The 18,959-nt window shown below is 48.9% G+C and overlaps 1 protein-coding gene across 1 annotated transcript in view; it reads right to left on the bottom strand.

Moving 5' to 3' along the window:
- Nucleotides 1-18,959, bottom strand: part of EEPD1 (endonuclease/exonuclease/phosphatase family domain containing 1) — a 72,811-nt gene that overhangs the window by 8,218 nt on the left and 45,634 nt on the right. The window contains exons 3-4 of the mRNA XM_016222325.2: nt 2,235-2,345; nt 346-480 (exon numbers count right to left, since the gene is read on the bottom strand). Of these exons, the coding sequence (XP_016077811.2) occupies nt 346-480; nt 2,235-2,345 (246 nt within the window). The remainder of the gene's footprint in view (nt 1-345; nt 481-2,234; nt 2,346-18,959) is intronic.

Below are 18,959 nucleotides of genomic sequence, written 5' to 3'. Positions count from 1 at the left end.
TGAAGATGGCTGGAGGGCAGTCCTGGGCCCTCTTTGGAAACTCTGTAGGTTGTGGGGTCCGGGAGTCCCTGATTTTAAGAGAATCTCCCCACGAGACTTGGATGTGCCAGGTTTGGGAGCCAGCACCTGCTGTCTGTCCTTCCTGCCCAGATGCCCGAGTTCTCGGAGCCCGAGTCCCTCCAAGTCCCTCTCATTCCTGCCCTGTACCGTTCACTGGCCCAGGGAAACCCAGGAGGGGACACAGTCAGGGCAGGCAGAGGAGGCTTCTCTGGCCGAGAGCTTAAAAGGGGGCTCTTTTTCCCTTTTTAGAGAAAGGGGGCCTTCCCAGTATCACGGAGCAGGTACCTTGAACCGCGCGAGGTACGGGCTGGGGCCCGAGGGCCTCCCGTGCCCGTTGCCTGGCGAGCTCTCCTGCGAGGCGGCGTCTCTCAGCTCCACCCCGGCCGAGGTGTCCCACAGGAATCCCGAGAAGCCGGCGCCCTGCGGAGGAGAGGGGCGTCAGTGTGGAGAGGACGGGGCTGGGGCTGGGGGACCGGGCAGGAGTCGTGGGTCACATGCTCGGGGCTGTTTCTGAAACAAACGCTCACCCGAAACCACAGCGTGCTCCTTGCTGCCTTCCCCTCAGATGGCCCCTACGGCCAATTTCCCAATTCCGAGGGCTTTCCATACAGCCAGGGGCGCCTGGCGCTTCTCTTTCTGTGGGCAGGGGTTGGGGGAAGCCCAGACTATGCACAGGAGGCATCTTTTTAGTCATCACACCCCACGAGGTAGCCAGTCCCACTCCCATGGGCCAGATGAAGACTCAGCTGCTCAGAGAGGTTAAGTAACTTCCCTAAAGTCCCACAGCAGGTAAATGGCAACGCTGAGAATCGAAATAAGAAGACCCCAAAAAGTGGGTTTGCTAACTGATCACCTGCTGCTTACAACACATGGAGCCTGGCACCTGGGAAATGCTCCATAAATATTTGCTCCATAAATAAATATATGGTGAATGGAGGTCAGGGCTAACTCCCAGTGGTGGAACTGGTCAAGGGCCACTACAGGTGGATGGAGCCCCCACACGGGGGTCTGAAGCCCAGGAGCAGGGTGCTGTGAAGGCCTGGAAGGGGGCAAATGGTGGTGTTGGCGGGTCCCAGAGCTTGGTGTTGACCCCTGCCGTCCCTGGCAGTTGGGGGCCATTTGTTGAATGGATGACTACAGAGTGTTAAAGGGACTATAAGAAACCCGTGAGTCTGCGTATATGTGAAGTGCTATTAACAGCAACAAAAAATGAGCAAGATGCTACGGTTTTTATGTGGACTGAGGAGGAGACCCATGGGCAGAGTGGTAAAAACTAGACATGGTCCACCCACATGGGCTGCACCCACAGTAACCATCTACGCTCCAAAACATGAAACCGGAGAAACAAGATTTAAAGCATGTTTAAGCAGTAGCTAAAAAGAGAGCTCATGGTCAATAAATGACTGGATAATTTAAATCCAGCATACATTTACAATTTAAAAGCCCCGAATCTCAGTATCACTCATATAAGGACAATTTATATGTGTTTATAAGCCTAGTTGGTATAGTGTGGAGATAAAATTATAACATCTGCGTTTATAGGAAAATTATGCGATGACCCAGTTTCCAACTCATGTTTAACTAACAAAAGTCTATTTTAAAATCTAAAACTCCGTGGATATTGACTGATATTGAACCTTCCAAATGAGCAAAATCTGGTCTTGCATATGATATGCAACAGTGAACACAGACAGCCACATGGGTGATACCAAGGAAAGGTAATTCAAAATTATAATCTGCTGAAAATTGCCACCATCTTCACATGCACGATTTATCCCACTGAAAGCAAACACTTGGTGAGTGAATTAAGTGACCCCCAAGTTTTCAGTCAATGAGCAACGGGGTCTCCATGCGCTCGGCAGAGGCAGAGCTGTAGGAAGAGACTATGAGGACAAAGGACAGAAATGCTCCATTTGCTGCCTCGGCTCCAGACAAGATTTTTCCCCCCTCCCGACACCCCATACTCCCACTTCCACCTGGGGAGCCAGCTGTCTGTCCCTATCTCAGCACTGATGGGCCAAGAACCAGGGCCTTTTGAAACAAATGGTAAAAATGGGCAGAAAGACAAAACTGTATCGAGAATGTTGGCAAAGGACAAGTTAAATGTCTGTGACGAGTGAAAAAGTAAAGTTCAATAAAATGTTAAGAAAGTGCATGTTGTGGGAGGAGGGTACCTTCTGGAGCTGAGTCGCAGGCGTGTCGGCGACGATGGCCTTCCAGCACCCCCGGGCCCCCTTCCACCTGCGGATGTTGGGCAGGACCGGCTGGTTGAGCTCCGCGCAGAACTGCAAGACAGAGCGCGCGTCAGCGTGGGCCCCGGCGGCGCCCAGGGCGCCAGGCAGCGCCGTCCTGGCCCACCGCCCCATCTGGACACTGGTCTGCGCGTCTGCAGTTAGATGGCTCGGGGTCAGCAGTGGACGCCAGGAGGCAGGGACTATACCCGAGTCACCTTTATAAAGCCAGCCTGGCACAGAGCATGGTGCCCAGTGACGCTCTCCAACCACCTGCTGGGGAACCGGGAAACTCCTCAAGTCCGCGCAGGACAAACTAAAGAGGGAATATTGCTCGTTGGAGCTAATTACCGAAATCACTGCCTCAGCTTCCACCTGACTCTGAGTCTGCCTGGGCAGTGTGCTCCCCAGGATCGGGTCACCGTGGACACTGCTGTTCTGACGGGGGCCTCACCCCGCTGCATCCCCTTGGCCAGCTCGTCCTGGCTGGTCACCATCCTCAGATGGGAAATGAAGCACTTCGGAAAACGCAGCCAGGATTTATCGACTGCACCTTTAGGGACCCAGGGAGGAAATACTCTTCAAAAGGGTCCAGTTTCCTGCCAGGGAAGCATTAGAGCTAAATCCGGGAATCAGTAAGAGGAAAGCAGCTCTCCGCTGCCCAACTGGTACGCCATTGGCCTCCACGCAGGGATCCCAAACCCGCTGCTCACCAGTGTCTCCGAGCAGGCACAGGCAGGCTCTATTTTTATTTTTACTTATATTTATTTATTTATTGTTAATCCTCACCTGAAGATATTTTTTCCCATTGATTTTTAGAGAGTGTGGAAGGGAGAGGGGGAGAGAGAAAAACATTGGTGTGAGAGAAACACATCAATTGGTTGCCTCCTGCATGTGCCCCACTCGGTGCTGGGATTCAAGCCTGCAACTGAAGTACGTGCCCTTGACCAGAATCAAACCCACAACCCGTCAGTCTGAGGGCCAATGCTCCAACCACTGAGCCAAACCGGCTAGGGTGGGAGGCTCTATTTTTAAAAAGCACCCCCCCCAGGTGACTAGCCAATCAGCCAGCACAGGGAGCCCCAGCCTCTGAAGCCCACCCCTGAGCTGGGAGGAGCCACCTGCAGGCAGCCAGAAACAATCTCCCCCTCCTCACCATCCCAGGACCTTCAGACACCTGAAGACAGGTGACTCTCCCATTCACGCCCCAACCCCGCCCAACTGGAACAGCCTCATTCCTGGCGACACCACTATGATGGGGAGGGCGGCCATGAGAAGAGTTGACACAGGGTGACACTGTTTTCCATGTGCACCGCTCCCAAAGATGGTCTTTGGGAGCTCAAGTTGTGCTAGTCAGAGCTCGATCAGAATCATCTGCAAACTTATTAAATATGCAAATTCCCAGGCCTCAACGGGACCTACTGAATCAGGGTCACGGGGTGGGGCCCAGCAACCGGAGCTAAGTGCCACAGGGAACAGTGGAGTCTGAGTTTACGGTCAAGGTTATGCAGCTGGAAGTCAGAGGGAGGGATGAACCGAGGGTGTGTGTCCTGCCCTCTGCCTCAAAGGGGTGGGCCAGCCCGCCTGCACCAAACCCTTAGATCCTTCCTGCCGAAAGTTTCCAAGGAAAACAAAAGCCCCCTCTGAGAGCCCTCACATCTGAGCCTGCCAGACATGGCAGAGTTGGTTCTCAACTTTGCTGCTTTGCCCACATAGCAGATGGAAGAAATACACTCTCATAAGTCAGGATGGCTCACCAGGGCAGGCAGGGTGGAAGGAGAAAGCAGGAGGTGTGTGTGGCTGGAAACAGCCTCCCAGGTAACTGTGATCCACACACCTGAGTACTCCAAACTCTCCCCTCCCCCCACGCCTCCTGTGCTGCTAAAATCCCGGGGCTGACCCACCGCCTGCCACCATCAGAATCGCACTGGTTCTTGATAAAACCACAGGTTTGGGAACCCTGTCCCTGCCGCAATCAGAATCTCTGAGGCCAGGACCAAGGTGCGCACTACAAGGTCCCCAAGCAGCTTCCACCTAAGGTTGGAGAAGCTCTAGGCAAGGCTAGACAATCGCTGACGTAGAACTGGGTTTTCATACTGTTAATCCTGGGCTCTGGGGAGACAGCTTTTATTACTCAACACAAGCAAATACCACTGCAGCCCCACCCGCACCCCGAGGGCATTTGACTGGGGCTCTTTGCACACAACCCCATGAGATAGGGCCTGGCTCACAGCAGGCCTGCCGCAGACACCTGCAGAATGAGTTAAAGGGATGTGCCTTGGGGACCTCCTCTTACGGCTTCTCTCTTCCAGGATAAGTTACAGGCACCACCTTGGGCTCAGCTAGTTTCAGACCAAAAGGGTGACATCACCTTTCGCACCCGGCCCACAGCCAGCTGGTCGGGTGGCACAACCCAATCCGCCCCATTCTTTGGCGTGGCCACGGGGGGGCCTCAAGGTCAGGAGTGAGAGAAGTGGAAAAATGGGAGAGGAAACACAGGGTCCTCACAGACCCTGAAACTCCTCTCTCCCGCTTTCTCTGTGACAACTGCTGTGTGAACTCCACGAAGAAGCTGATGGAGTTGACAGGACACTGGGGTAGCTTTCCGGAGACTTCCCCCAAACACAGAGAGCAGGCTCCACTTACAAAAAGCTATACAGCTCTCCTTAAAGTCCCCAGCCCCACCCAGGCAAGCCGCCTGGGATAAGCGCTTACCTTTAACAGGCAGTAATTTTAATAGTTTAAGTTTGGGCAAATCCAACAATAGTAAGAAAACACAGGAGGCCAACTTACGAGCAGGCTCGCTTCTGAATCCTCTAAACAACAGAATCAGAACGGGGTGAGGGGAATAGGGAGGAGAGACAACCGACATCTATTAAGTGCCAGCGCTTCCCATGGACTGTCCCAGGTACCCTACCGACAGCCCTGAAAGGCAGCATGGCGAGGTCGCCCATTGCCAGCGGGTGGCCGGGCAGGATGAGCCCAGGTTCGGCCAAGTCTAATGCTCAAACGCACTTTGGAGAGAAGGCCCAGGAAACGGTTAAACCAACGACCCATGTGACGTCACTGCGCCACACACATTACAGATTGTGGCTTCTCCGGAGCTGAAACCTCCACAGCCACCGCCCTGATAAAGTCAGTTGCATCGTCCACGTGTTGGTTGCACGGGCCTGCGGACACAGCTCTCCCGGGGGCCACCAACACATCGGACCACAGCCTTCCCCCGGCAGGGACCAGGGCGCCCCAACACCCAGCCAAGGGTTTGGAGACCTGTAAGGCTGCCCTGCTCTCCCAGCTCAGTTCCTTCTTCACCCCTGGAGAGAGGTGGTGAGCGAGCAGCCCCATCCCTCTGCCCACAGGCCCCGTGGAGGTCAGCTCCGCGGACATGCTATCGCCATGGGGCCGAAAGGAACTCTGGATGGCTGCTTATCTCTGTCTAAACATTCTTATCGCGCCGAGGAAGACCAAACGCAAACAAGGAGGCTTTTCCTTGGCTGCCAAAGCCAGCTAATCATTAGCTGCTCTCACAGAGTCAAGGGTAGTGACACACACTTGCACCCCTGTCAACAGACCATTGCTGGTGTTTCTAAAAGTTAGTCATCACATGTTTCCTGAACGAGGTGGTTAAAAATAAGCAATGGGCAAGGAACCTTCCAAGGGCAACTGAAACTTTTTTTTGCAAGGGCAACTGTACCATGGAGAGCGAGGGGAAGTTGAAGATTTCATGGAAATGAAAGTTAGAACAGGAATGGAGAGACATTCCCAAAGGTGCTCTTCTTCGCCGAGTCTTTAGATGTTAAGACTCCTAATCTTAAATGAGAGTTAAGACTTGGGCAGTAATTTTGTGCTTTTTTCCCTCTCTCTCTCTTTTAAACATATTTTTATTGATTTTATAGAGAGAGGAAGGGAGAGGGAGAAAGAGATTGAAACATCAATGAGAGAGAATCATCAATCCGCTGCCTCCTGCATGCCCCACACTGGGGATCAAGCCCGCAACCCGGGCGTGTGTCCTGACCAGGAACTGAACCGGCGACCTCTTGGTGCACAGGAAGATGGGCAACTAACTGAGCCACACCAGCCGGGCTCCCCTTCTCTTTAAACAGAGGCTTATGTCCTGATATAAGGACAAGCTCATTATAAGGTAATTTGTAAAATAGAGGAAACAGAAAAATTTCAGTCAAATACCACTGGGCGAAGACAACCACTGCTAACACTTTGGGTGGCTTTCCTTGTAGCCCGTTTCCTGTGCATTTTATTAATGTATGTATATCTGTCTACTCATACAGACACACATACTTCTGTGTTCTGCTTTTCCCATTTATAATGCTGCTACATTATTACAAATTCTTCCAAATGCACATCACGGGCCATCTACCAGGCTATCATATGGATGTGGCGCACCATCCCCTGGTGCTGGATGTGCAAAGGGCCTGTGGTGGGACTGAGCCTGGCGAGTTTGCAAGACAGAAAGGTCAACGTGGCTGCAGCACAGGGGGTGAGGGGCAGAATGGTGAGATGAGCTTAAAGGGATGGTCGGAAACCAGGCAATGCTGGGCCCTGAGTGCCCTGGAAGGACTTTGTACCTTACCCTGCAAACAATGTTAAGATCAATAAAGGCCGTGAACATGAGACCTGTATTTTGAAAAGGCCACAGGGCTTCAGTGTAGAGTGCAGGGTGGAGCAGGGCCAGCGTGGTCACACACATACCAGTGAGGTAGCAGTGAGCGATGCAGGTGACCTGAGCCTAAGGAGAGCAGCGGGCAGCTCTGAGAGAGAATTAGGAAGTAAGCGAACTTAGCTCAAAAGAAGTGAAGACAGGTACTCACGTGTGAATGCTCACGGCAGCCAAGAGATGGACACAGCTCAAGTGGCCATCAGCTGAGGAGTGGACACACACAATGTGCTGCCTGCATACACTGGGTCAGCACTGAACCCCAAGAAGGAATGATACTGACACTGCTCCCACACGATGAACCTCGAAACATCCCGAGTGAACTGGCCAGACACCAAAGGCCACATAGCCTGTGGTTCCTTCGTACGGAACGTGGAGAACAGGCAAAGCCACAGAGCCAGGGAGCAGATGGGCGGCTGCCGGGGTGGGAAGAGGACGGAGCCGGCAGCGACTGCTTCCCGGGCACTGGCTGCTCCCTCCCGTCAGAGGTGACGCCTGCACAGCACCGTGAAGGCACCAACGCCACTGAATCCTCCACTTTCACCTGGACTCTAAAATAATCAGTCTATGATATGGGAATTTTATGTCAATCATAAAAAAAATCGACTTGGGCAATGGATTCGATGTTTAAGATAAAGCAGAGGAGCCACGGTTTTCATCTGACAGACCAACACCAGGCGCTATGGCTGTGAAGTCCGGCTGTCCCTCATGGAGCCCCGAGTTAGGCGGGGAGCAGGGAGTCGGTGCCACCGCCCTGGGGAAGCTGCCACATAGGGTCGGTGCCACTCCCCTGGGGACACTGCCTCAGGGAGTCAGTGCCACCCTCTTGGGGACCTGCCACTAGACAGTTTATTCCAGCGTTTTCTTGGTTCGATTACTGAGCGCCTGGGAGAGGAGCACACAGTCCGGTCATTTTTGGAATGTAGGTTTTTCAAAGCTCAAAAAAGACAGTTTGGGGACAAATAAAACAAGTACATCTTCCCAAATTAGGCACTAAACTTGTGAGTAATGACTGAAACTAATTATTCCAAGCGGAGGCAAGTCTGAAAATAGCAGTAGGTTTTGGAGTGTTTTGTGGCTATTTTCGGAGAGTGGAGGAAAGCTGCAGGCAGAGCGAAGCGTCCGGATCTGTGCAGAAGCTCTGGGGTGGCCGCACCGCGGCTGGAACCCCCTGTGCCATCCCATGGACGCTAATGCTCTTACATCGCTTGAGAAATGAGCCCACAGTGAAGGCCAAGGAGTCGGAGTTTCCTTTGGTTCTTCCTAATGAACTATTCAAACGTTCAACAGGAAACGCCAGCGACAGATGTTATATTTCACTTGTAAGCAAAAAGGCTGCCCCCGCTTGTTAGCGGACCGTAACTTACTTCCTAAGACAAACCACGGTGATTCGGCCAACCAACCGTGACGCCTCTTTTTCTAGAGCCTTCCTTCTTTGATGTCAGGTGAATAGGCTCAAAGAAAGGTAAGAGGAAGGTAGACAGGGGAAAGACGGTCTCTAAAGCCAAATAAAGCCTCCCATGGGGCAATTTATTATTTTTTTTAATTTATTGATTTGAAAGAGACAGAGGAACATCTATTTGTTGTTCCACTGACTCATGCAGTCACTGGTTGATTCATGCCTGTGCCCTGACCGGGGATCGAACCCTTCCTTGGCAAACCGGGGCCACATTCTTGCTAACTGAGCTACCCAGCCAGGTCAGGGCCATTTATTAATAAGAGCATTTTACCCGTAAGGTTTCAGACATGGCAACAGGAAGGGTAAGGGCCAGGAGGAGAGAGAAAGCCAACACAATCGGGTAGGAAACGATGATTTAGCTGCTTAAACTCAAAGAAAATAATTTAGGAGCAGAACAAAGCTGGCAGTGGCCATTAGCTGCCATCCCGCCCCTCCCATGGGAACACCCACATATTTTTCAACCCTAGATAGATAGAGATCTTCTCTGCCCATAAACATGAGTTCACTCTTAGACTCTCTCAGATGCAAGACTCCAGCACTTTCCACGCATTGTTTCTGTGAAGAATCCAGAATTCTTAGGAGCCTTCCCATGAAACAGAATTAGTACTTGCAGGCCCCCGGGGAAACTGCTCTGGTGGCGTTTTTCTTATAAAACGCCAGCCTTCAGCTTCTAAATGGTGTTTACGCAGCCTGCCTTTCTCGGCGGCAATAATCATAAACATAACGACTGCAGAGCCAGGGGTGAGAGCATTACTGATTCATGACTTACTTTATTTTGATTTGCATGATGCCAAATCCTAGTCTTTAAAGCCTGCATATTTCCTACTTTGTTTCAGGGCAAACCACACAGATCTGGCTGTTCTTTTCTGTGCAGGCAGCTAGGGACGGAGGAAGCCACAATTTCTCATTCCCGGACACCCGATGGCAGCAGGCACGACAACCACAAAGCAGCACCCTCATTCTGGAGTGTGCGGAGATGCACTGGCTCTGAACTCCCTGTGCTCACGGGAGAAATGGAGAACAACCCTCCAACTATCTCTCCCGCAACATCCCTTTGCCATTACATTTTTGGCCAGAGGCATTTAAAAATAGACAAACTGCCCAGCCAGTGTGGCTCAGCTGGTTGAGTGTTGACCCATGAACCAAGAGGTTGCAAGTTCAATTCCCAGTCAGGGCACATGCTGGGGTTGCAGGCTTGATCCCCAGTAGGGGGCGTGCAGGAGGCAGCCGATCAATGTTTCTATCTCTCCCTCTCCCTTCCTCTCTCTAAAAAAACCCAATAAAAACATATTTAATAAATAAATAATAAAATAAAATAAAAATAGCCAAACTGCCTGACATTAATTTTGTAGGCTTTTCGGGCTCCTTCCAACATACCGGAGTGGGTGGCGCAAAAGCAAACAGGACAGAAAGAAGGGACATATTACAAAGTCAAGTGGCACACCAGGCGCCACGGCGGTGCCCACAGCACAGGAGAAGAAATCACATTAATGAATCAGAACGAGAGCAGGGCTCATCTGCTAGAAGGTTCACCACGTGCCACACATCAGTGTAGGCTCCTTACACACGTCGCCTGCTGTGACTCACTCCTCGGCCCTGCGACAGAGGCCTTATCCCCACTTAAGGAATGAGGAACACGGGGCTGCAGGGATTAAGATCACCCAAAGCAAGTGGCTGAGCCAGGACCCAAATCCCTGTCTATTTGACCTCATTACGCCACTCGGCTTCCCGCCAAAGCAGCTACAAGGAGGGAAGTGATATGATCAAACTTGGGTTGCAGAAGAATCGCTCTGGTAACGATATAAAGGAGGGAATGGACAACAGAAGTAAATCACAGTGACCAAACAGTAACTTTACATTTTCATTTTTCTCTCTGCTTGCAAATTTTCTAGAAATTTCACTTTTCTAGCCATAATATAAATGGCTTGAACTTTTGCTGATTAATTGGCTTGAACTTTTTTTTTTATTCCTCATTAAAATCCTACACAAGTGGCCAGTCAAGAGATTTATTTTTTTCATGGCTTTCAGAGAGAGTGGAAGGGGGAGAGAGTGAGAGAGAGAGAAAGAGGGAGAGAGAGAGAAACATCGATGTGAGAGAGACACATCGATTGGTTGCCTCTGGTGTGTGCCCCTACAGGGCTGGGTGGGGAGGGGATCGAGCCTGCAACCGAGGTACATGCTCTTGGCTGGAATCAAACCCGGGACCCTTCAGTCCACAGGCCGATGGTCTAACCACTGAGCCAAACCGACCAGGGTAATCGGCTTGAACTTTATCTGTGTAGAAAACTTGCATTTACGTGCACACACACAGTTAATTCTTTTTCATAAATAAGAGCTGATTAAGTGCTGTTAATAAATAAACCAGAACAACATAAAAAGCATCCCCACCATGCCTTGAACCGATGCCTAAAAATACTTGTTTCCTCTACCCCTCTTATTCCCAAGTGCAGCCACCTACACCAAGTGCACAGCAAGGACATCTGCACAACAAGGAGCAGAATGAACAATCAATATGCAGCAATTTACTCCTCAGCAGGGTTTCAGCCGGGTGGAGACAAGGAGGGAAGACCCAGCTTGTCTGATAGAGAAGATCAGCAATAACACAAACTACAGTGTCACAGTTTTATAATCGGGGGGAAAGGCTTTACTGATCCCCCAGGAGCTGGTGTCAACATTGGGACTGAGGCAAAAGCCCAGAACTTTTTCCCTTTCCCATCCGAGTTCAGACCTTTGGCTCAAAATGCTGAAGATCTTGCTTTAGTCCTGGGCACTTGTCCCGGTGGATTCCAGGAGCTGAACACATCAGGGAGATGCTCTGTGACTCGTTGTGATTTGACACAGCCACTTAGATAAATCTCTTGACTGGCCACTTGTGTAGGAAGCCATGACAGGTAACCAAGACAGGTAATTTTGGAGGGACCCATTAATATATGGGGAGCTGCTTTGCTTCGTCTAGCTGTCTTTTCCCACCTAATTAATTCTTCATGTGAAAGTGAGCCTGTATTTCATGGACAAGAGTTTGGTAGAGCCAGCTTAGGGCCAGGGGAGGAGTGGGGAGGGAGCCCAGGTTAGCATGTCATAGGGAAACCAAGTCTAGGATCTAGAAGGGGGTCTTAGATTATGTTCATAAGGGATGTCAGTACCATTTTTCTGCATTTCTACACAGACAAATTAAAATCCCAGAAAGTAGGTTGGATGATTTCCCAGAAGTTTCGAATCTCATTAAGGCCCAAACTCGCCATCACAGTGCCACCCAAACAATATTTTATCACCTGTGGGAATTATTTATTCTAAATGGGTAGTGAACGATTTGATAGATCTCTGCATTGAATTAATTGTGTCAGAGCATGCCTTCATGACCAGCTCAATCAGGATCATTTTACCTGCTGAGAACATCAGCATAAAAAAAAGGTTTTTAGCAACTGAGCCAAACAGTTTTGCCTGCATGCCCTTCTGTTTCATTTTAAAATGACAAATTAGCCCAAATTTGGCTGAATACAAAGTCGTGCTCTCAAGAAATGAATGAATCATTCATGAAACATCTCAGAATTCTGTCAAAAAATGAATTGAAAGTTTTCTCGTACCAACTCATTGTTAGCATTTCCTGATAAGAGAAGCAGTTGAGGGTGGACCGAATGAGACAGGAAATTGCATATGACTCCCATCACCATGGCGATGCGGGTGTTTGTATGAGGTGGTGGCCACATGCAACAATTTGGAAAGGAATGTAATGAGTTGGGCAGATTTTCTTTCTGTTGAAAAGCAAAATAGAGTCAAGAGACTAAGGAAGCAAGAGGGAAAAGTGCTTAGGATATACCAATGGACAAGTAGAGCCCAGCCAGTACTGGAAGAATCCCAGAGCACGCCCTCTTTCCCTCTTCCAAGCCAATAAATGGTCTAGGATGGCAGTTTTCAAACATTTTGACCATGACTCACAGAAATAAATAATTTTTATATGGCAGTCTGGTATATTTGTCTGTCTGCCAACTATGCATGTATGCATGTAAGTATGTATGTATCCATCCATCTGTCCACTCATCCATCCATCCATTCATGTATATATACATATATATACATATCTATATCTATATCTATAAAATGAAACAAATGCTGGTTGTAACTTACTAAGTTGATTTCATAACCTATAATTTGAGAATCAAAATCAGGTATTTCTTACTGCAAAGTTCTTGGTCTTACTGGAATAGCATGACGCTATCTCCTTTCATTCTCTTTGCTAGACTGTGTGAAATGTTTTGTTGGACTTTATGTAGAAAAAGCCTTTGAAGTTTCCTCAAATAAACTAAATTGTGTCACTAAAGTCAGACCAGCTTTGAGACACTGAGTAAGTGTGAGTCGCTCTTCAGAAGCCCAATAAATAAAGTACCCCTTCAGTAAACACAGTGCAGAGGCATACATCCAGCTCTCAAAAGTGACCTGTTCCTAATATGATTAACAGATGAATGTTTATCCAAGACAATGGAGGCCAGAGGGCAGTGGAATGACATATTCAAAGTGCGGTCACCCAAGAATCTTAAATCCAGAAAAAGCACCTTCTGAAAATGAAGATGCAGTGCATTCCCAGACAAACAAAACTGCAAGAATCCATGGCTAGTAGACCTTCCTTATAAGAAATGGTAAAGAAAGTTTTTCAGGCTAAAAGCAAGTGACCCCAGTACAACTCGAATCCTCATGAAAAAAATGAAGAGAACCAGTGAAGGCAATTGTGTAATTATAAAAGACAGTATAAATGCATATTTTCCGCCTTCATTCACACTGTATAAACAACATGTATACTGTTGTATTATTGGGGCTGTAACATAGAGAAATGTCATACAGTTGACAGCCCAGAGGAGCTGGGCAGGAGCAAAGATGGAATAAGAAAATTATGCCAGATGATACCACAGAAACAAACAAAGAAAGCCAGAAATGGTAGATAAAAAGGTTAACATGCAATTCTATAAACATATAGAATGACAGTTCTTTAAACATATACATGTTCTCCTTTCTTCTCTCATCTTCTTTAAAAGACATAAGAATATGTAAGGTAAGGATTCTAACAATGCATAGTCATGTCTGCAGCACATTTAGATGTAATATGTGTAACAACAGCACAATACAGAGAAGAGGGAATGAAACTACATAGGAATAGTGTGTCTATATCACACTGAAATAAGTTAAAATAAATCTGATAAATTAAGACGCAAATGTTAAACTCTAGAGCAACCACTAAGAAAATAAGTAGCTCAAAACATTTAGAGTATAAAGACAAAGTAAGCAACCACCAAGGACTACCATCCCAGGGAAAAGACAGCGCTCGGGCAGACTCGCTGGGCCAGCAACAACCTGGAAGAACCAAGGTCCAGGCGTGAGTTCTTTCCTTGCCAGTCCTAAGTTCATAGCATTGTATCTAAATGGCCCCAAAATTTAAAAAATATTTTCAACCTAAATTCATTATGTATTCATCATAAAAACAAATAGCTATATAGAAAACGACCAAAAAAGAGTAATTGCATATAAAAATGCTCATTTCTAGATAAAATTATTTCATAATAATTTCTAGTGATTGAAAGCCAACTTTTTTTAAATAACAATGTTTGGGGTTAGGTTGGAGATGAGCTCAGGTAAGCTATGATTTATTGGACTAACTGGGACGGGACGGGCTCTTAAGAATTATGGGGAGCCGGGAGGGGATGAAGACTGGCTGTGTAGGGTGAGGATTGACATTCAGGAAAACTACGAGCACAGGAGAGAAGAGAAAGCACAACAGCAGAAAGTACGACTAGTAGTGACACAGTTCAGGTTTGGGGCTAAAGATGTCTGAAGTCACCAGTGAAGGAAATGATGCTAGAAGAATGGCAGTGCAGACATCCTACCAACCAGACGGTCCCCTTAGGACAACCAACATGGGATCAAACCGTATGTCACAGAGCAGTAACTGCAGGGCTGCTGCTTCTGCACCAATGGGGCTGAACCCTGACCACATACAGGGTGCTCCAGACGACCTTGGGAACTATGACTCACATGGAAGGGTTGACTTGTCCATTCTCGAGGAACATTTCTTCCCAAGGCTACCATTTTGTGGATGACTGAAGCTATTTCAAAGTTTCTGGGGTGGAGCAATGAATCCTACTCCCCACCCCACCCCCCCGCCCAGCATCCAGAAGTGTGAACCTGAGGGGCTCCATGGAGAAGCTTCAAGAACATGTAAATTCCCCTGGCCAGGTGGCTCAGCTGGTTGGGCAAGGGGAACACTTCAACTTCTCCCATTTCCTTCTGAAAAACTCCAAAGCTATTAACTTCTAACTCTACTGTCGCCCACCACGAGGGTTCAGCTAGAAGAGTCTCTGACTAGCTACTAGGTGCAAATACCAAGTTCAGTTTGTCCAGTCCCAGGCTCGCTGGTGAAACCACACATACTTTATCTCACACATGAAGCACCCGAAGACTCAGCGATCACCTGCTCCACCTGTACAGACACTGGACTAAGAAACAGACTTCGAGGCTGAAAGTCTGGGAGAAACATCTGTCGGCAGCAGGCATGAAAGATTGTCCTAGACAATCTGGCAAAGGGGCAGGGTGGGGAGGCTCCTTTTTTAACATCTGCTAATGACAGCAAATCAATCTCAAGTTGGGCTTCTCAAGAGAGGAGAAGAAAGTTATCAATAATGATGATGATAATGATGATGATGATGATGACTGATGATATAAGATGTCAATGATGATGATGACCATAGGAGCAGGTGATTAGCAGCAGTAGAAATAGAATTAGCTACCATTGCTCTGGTGCTTACCATACACAAAATCCCTTTATCTTATACGTCACCTCACTTAATTTTCATGACAAATCCCCATGAAGTCGGTATCATTGTGACACACACACCCCAATGCTAAGAAGAAACTGAGGCCTATCACACAGCTAGGAGACCGCAGAGTGGCCACAGCCCCAGTCTGTGTGCCCTCAGAGTCCGGGTCCTAGGGGAGCATGAATACAGTCAGCTTTGACCGATAGCCCAGCTGTGGCTCGCAGAGGCCAGGGAGGCCGGGGTTGGGGGTGGGGTGGCACCGGCAGTGGCCATGAGTTGGGCAGGTCTAGGGTTGGGTCAACCAGCGCTCTGCCCTCTGGCCCTCCAGGGGGACGGTGACCTTCAACTGGAGTCCAGGGCCAAACTATTGTTTGCAGCTCTGCAGGAAGCCGTTTGAAAGGGTCGTTGAAAACCGAGCTTACTAAATCAAGCTGTACCAATATTTTTATTTCCTTTCATGCAATGCCACATTTGAAAGGCATTAGGTGGGCCTGTTCCTAAAGCCTGGGAAACAAGTCTGCGGGACTCAAGTTCAGAAAAACAAAAGCGCCCTCCCTACTCTTACATCAGAGGAGTCGAAGGGCAGCTGCCTTCTCAAAGCCCGTCCTTGCTCCACACCTGAGGGACATTTGACAAGAAAAGCCTTCAGGTCCAGAAGGCTTTTTCAGAGGGATGCCCTATCCTCCTGACATTTATGCACATTAAACCATCTTCTAAAAGTGTTTTTTTTTAAAAAGAGTCTAACAGAGTGTTTTTTTAAAAACAAGAAATTGGTAGACAAATTTAAGAGTATTAGCTGTAGGTTTTATAGCTTATTTTTAAAATAAATGACAAATCACTGCCACTTGTCTAGGAAATAGCTTTATGTAGTGTTAATGGAGAAGAGAAATTCAGAGACCTGACATCCCAAGTGTCCCCAAATCTATTGTACCCGAATTAAGACAAAGAACATTTGAAGAAGTAAAAACTGGAACCCTACTGATCTATGGGGGGGGGGGGGTCACCATTTAGCTCTCCCCAGAAAGCGTGTGTTGATATTAATAGGGCAGATGAGACACAGGCCCTGAAACCCAGCGAGGACCCCTGGAGCAAGGAGGAGAGAAAATGTTAGAAAACAGAGTATGAAAAGGAGAATTTCCCCCTCTTCACAATGCAGTCAGGGTCAACTGTGGAAATGAACCCCAAGACTGTTAGCAGGCAGGGACCACAGAGAGCAGTTCTCTGGATGAAGAAGGGGACCCGGGCCTCCGAGAAAGGTCCTCATAGCCCAAGGGCCTAACAGAGGTGAGGCTGAAACGGGGGGTGGGGGACAACCACACTCTCCTATGATAGAGCCTCCCCACAGCTGGGCCTGTGCTGTGGAAGCCAGGAAAGTCCATTCCAGAAACAGACAGGCTCTCACTTGACCTAAACCCAGGGAGACTGCAAGTCAGGCAAGTGGCTGGTCATTTTAAACTGAAGCTCCAGGATCACTACAACAAGCCTAACTTTGGGGAGAAAAGGCACGAGATGTCTAACTGTCTAGGGGACCCCCAAACACTGCTGCCTCCTTTTAGCTTTTTCCATTACATTTCCCATCCTTTGAAAATTTTACTGGTCAGATTAACCTGCGATTGCACCTGTGAGGGGAATGAGCCATAACTTCCATCTCACAAGAGAAAGGTGTGTGCAGGTCCCCACTGTGGGACTGTCCGTCTGGACGTGACCATTTCCACCAGGTGGCACCTCAGCAGTTCAGTAACTGCCAGACCCAGAGGCATGTTGCGATTTCCAGCCCAGCTGAAGAGACGGTCAGAGAGGTCTGAGGTTTGCAGGATACGTGTCTAATGGAGGCCTTTCTTACTGGCTCTGCCTAGTCAATTAAATAAGAATGTTTTCTTAATGGAAGGAAGAGGCAGGCAAACCAAGGATAAGAACTGGGTTCTTACAAATAGAATGATGGTGTTTACTTCTCTTTTGATGCAAAAAAAAAGGAATTTAATTGGCCACAAAAGCAAAAAGCTGCTACGCCTCAGGTGCTCTCTGAAGATGGGCTGGTCAACAGTAGTACTGATGATAATAAATGATGCCCCTCAGGAGAGCTGTGTGGACTTTGGTGCTCATGAATCGCTGGGGTATTGTTGGGATGCAGACTGAGCCGGGGGTCTGGGCGGGACCCGAGAGTCTGCATTTCTAACCAGCTTCCATTGCTGCTTATCTGCAGACCATGCTCCGAGCGGCAAAGGTCAAAGGCCTACGATTTACCGGGAAGTTTTTTATGCTGGTTCTCTCACATGTCCCGTGAATGAGAATCTGCAAGTCACGGGCTCTTTATAAACTGGTGCAAAAAACAGTACCATGCCAGGTAATATGCCATGTGTCGTTCAAAATGCAACTGGCTACCAAGCACATGTCAACGGGCTGCTTCTGGACTTTTCTGGAGTGTTTGCTGCTTGCCTGGCATGTGCAAAGTGAGTGACTGAATTAAAGCACAAAGGAAAGAAGGAAGAAGGAAGCTGTGGCCCCCGGCTGGCCCCCGTGCCTACTGAGGCCGTCTTGTAAAGCTGGCTCCCGGGCACGTATGGAGACGGGGAGCAGCGGGAACCCACGGCCAGGCTCGCTGAGGAAGCGGGGGCGGAGGGGGAAGGAGAAGTGACAGGTGCAGCAGCGAACCCGGGGGAGCGGTCAGCGCCAGACGCGGGGCGAAGTCTTTTCCATGGACCGGCTACTTAACCTTCTCGAAGCCTCTGTGGCCTGGGGAGTATAAAGATTTCCACTCTACAGTCCGGGGAACTGAAGCACAGAGAGGGTTAACAACCCAAAATAACGCAGCGAGGAGGGGGGCCGTCTGAGCCACACTGCGCGCCCCAGTCCGCCGCAGCCCCGCTCTCTGCCGATCCCGCAGCAGTCGGCACCCGCAGGTGGGCGGCACGGGGCGGCCCCTCCAGGTCGGAGCCCTCACTGATATATCGGCGCCTGTGTTTTTATTATACTGATACCCCTTAGCACACCCCTTAGGCAGGCTTGGTCTGATGTTTTGTGTGTTTTTATTGTTTTTTTGATTCTCACCTAAGGATTTTTTAGAGAGAGTGGAAGGGAGGGGGTGGGAGAGAGAGAGAAAGAAACCTCGATGTGAGAGAGACACATCAATCGGTTGCCTCCCGCATGCACTGGACTGAGATGGAGCCTGCAACCGAGGCACGTGCCCTTGACCGGGAGTCAAACCCAGGACCCTTCAGTCTGAGGTCCCATGCTCTAACCACTGAGCCAAACCTGCCAGGGCTGATGTTGTTTTTGAACTGAGAAGTAAAACGAAGAACTGGAGTGAATACTGAGAATTGTGTCAGGAGAGGTAACTTTTTAAAAGTTTCAAGCCCACACAGAGAATCTTCATGCTCTCCTGGGCCTGGTGCATTTTAACGGCTGGGTGCGCATTAAGAATTAATATCAGTAATTAAGAATTAATGTGGCTTGAGTGCGCTGGCAGTTAGAAAGCCCTTCCGCTACACTAACTCATTTGGCTGTGGTGTTGCCTCCGTGAGCTCGGGCGGGCAGAACCCTCCTGGTTTCACCCGTGATGAGAGGAGGCTGATGGGATGTGAAATTCACAGCCCGAGCCCAGACCCCTTCGCCCCTCACATCACCGCTTGGTGCTTAAAAGCTTAAATTGCCTCAGTGCCAACCAGCAGTCCGACTAGAATCCAGACATTTTAAATTCTAAATAACATAATATTGCTTCAGTGCTTATCTCTCTA

Source organism: Miniopterus natalensis, chromosome 10 (genome assembly GCF_054644295.1).
Source record: "Miniopterus natalensis isolate mMinNat1 chromosome 10, mMinNat1.hap1, whole genome shotgun sequence".
NCBI classification, from domain to species: Eukaryota; Metazoa; Chordata; class Mammalia; order Chiroptera; family Miniopteridae; genus Miniopterus; species Miniopterus natalensis.
This window is presented reverse-complemented; position numbering and strand designations above follow the sequence as displayed.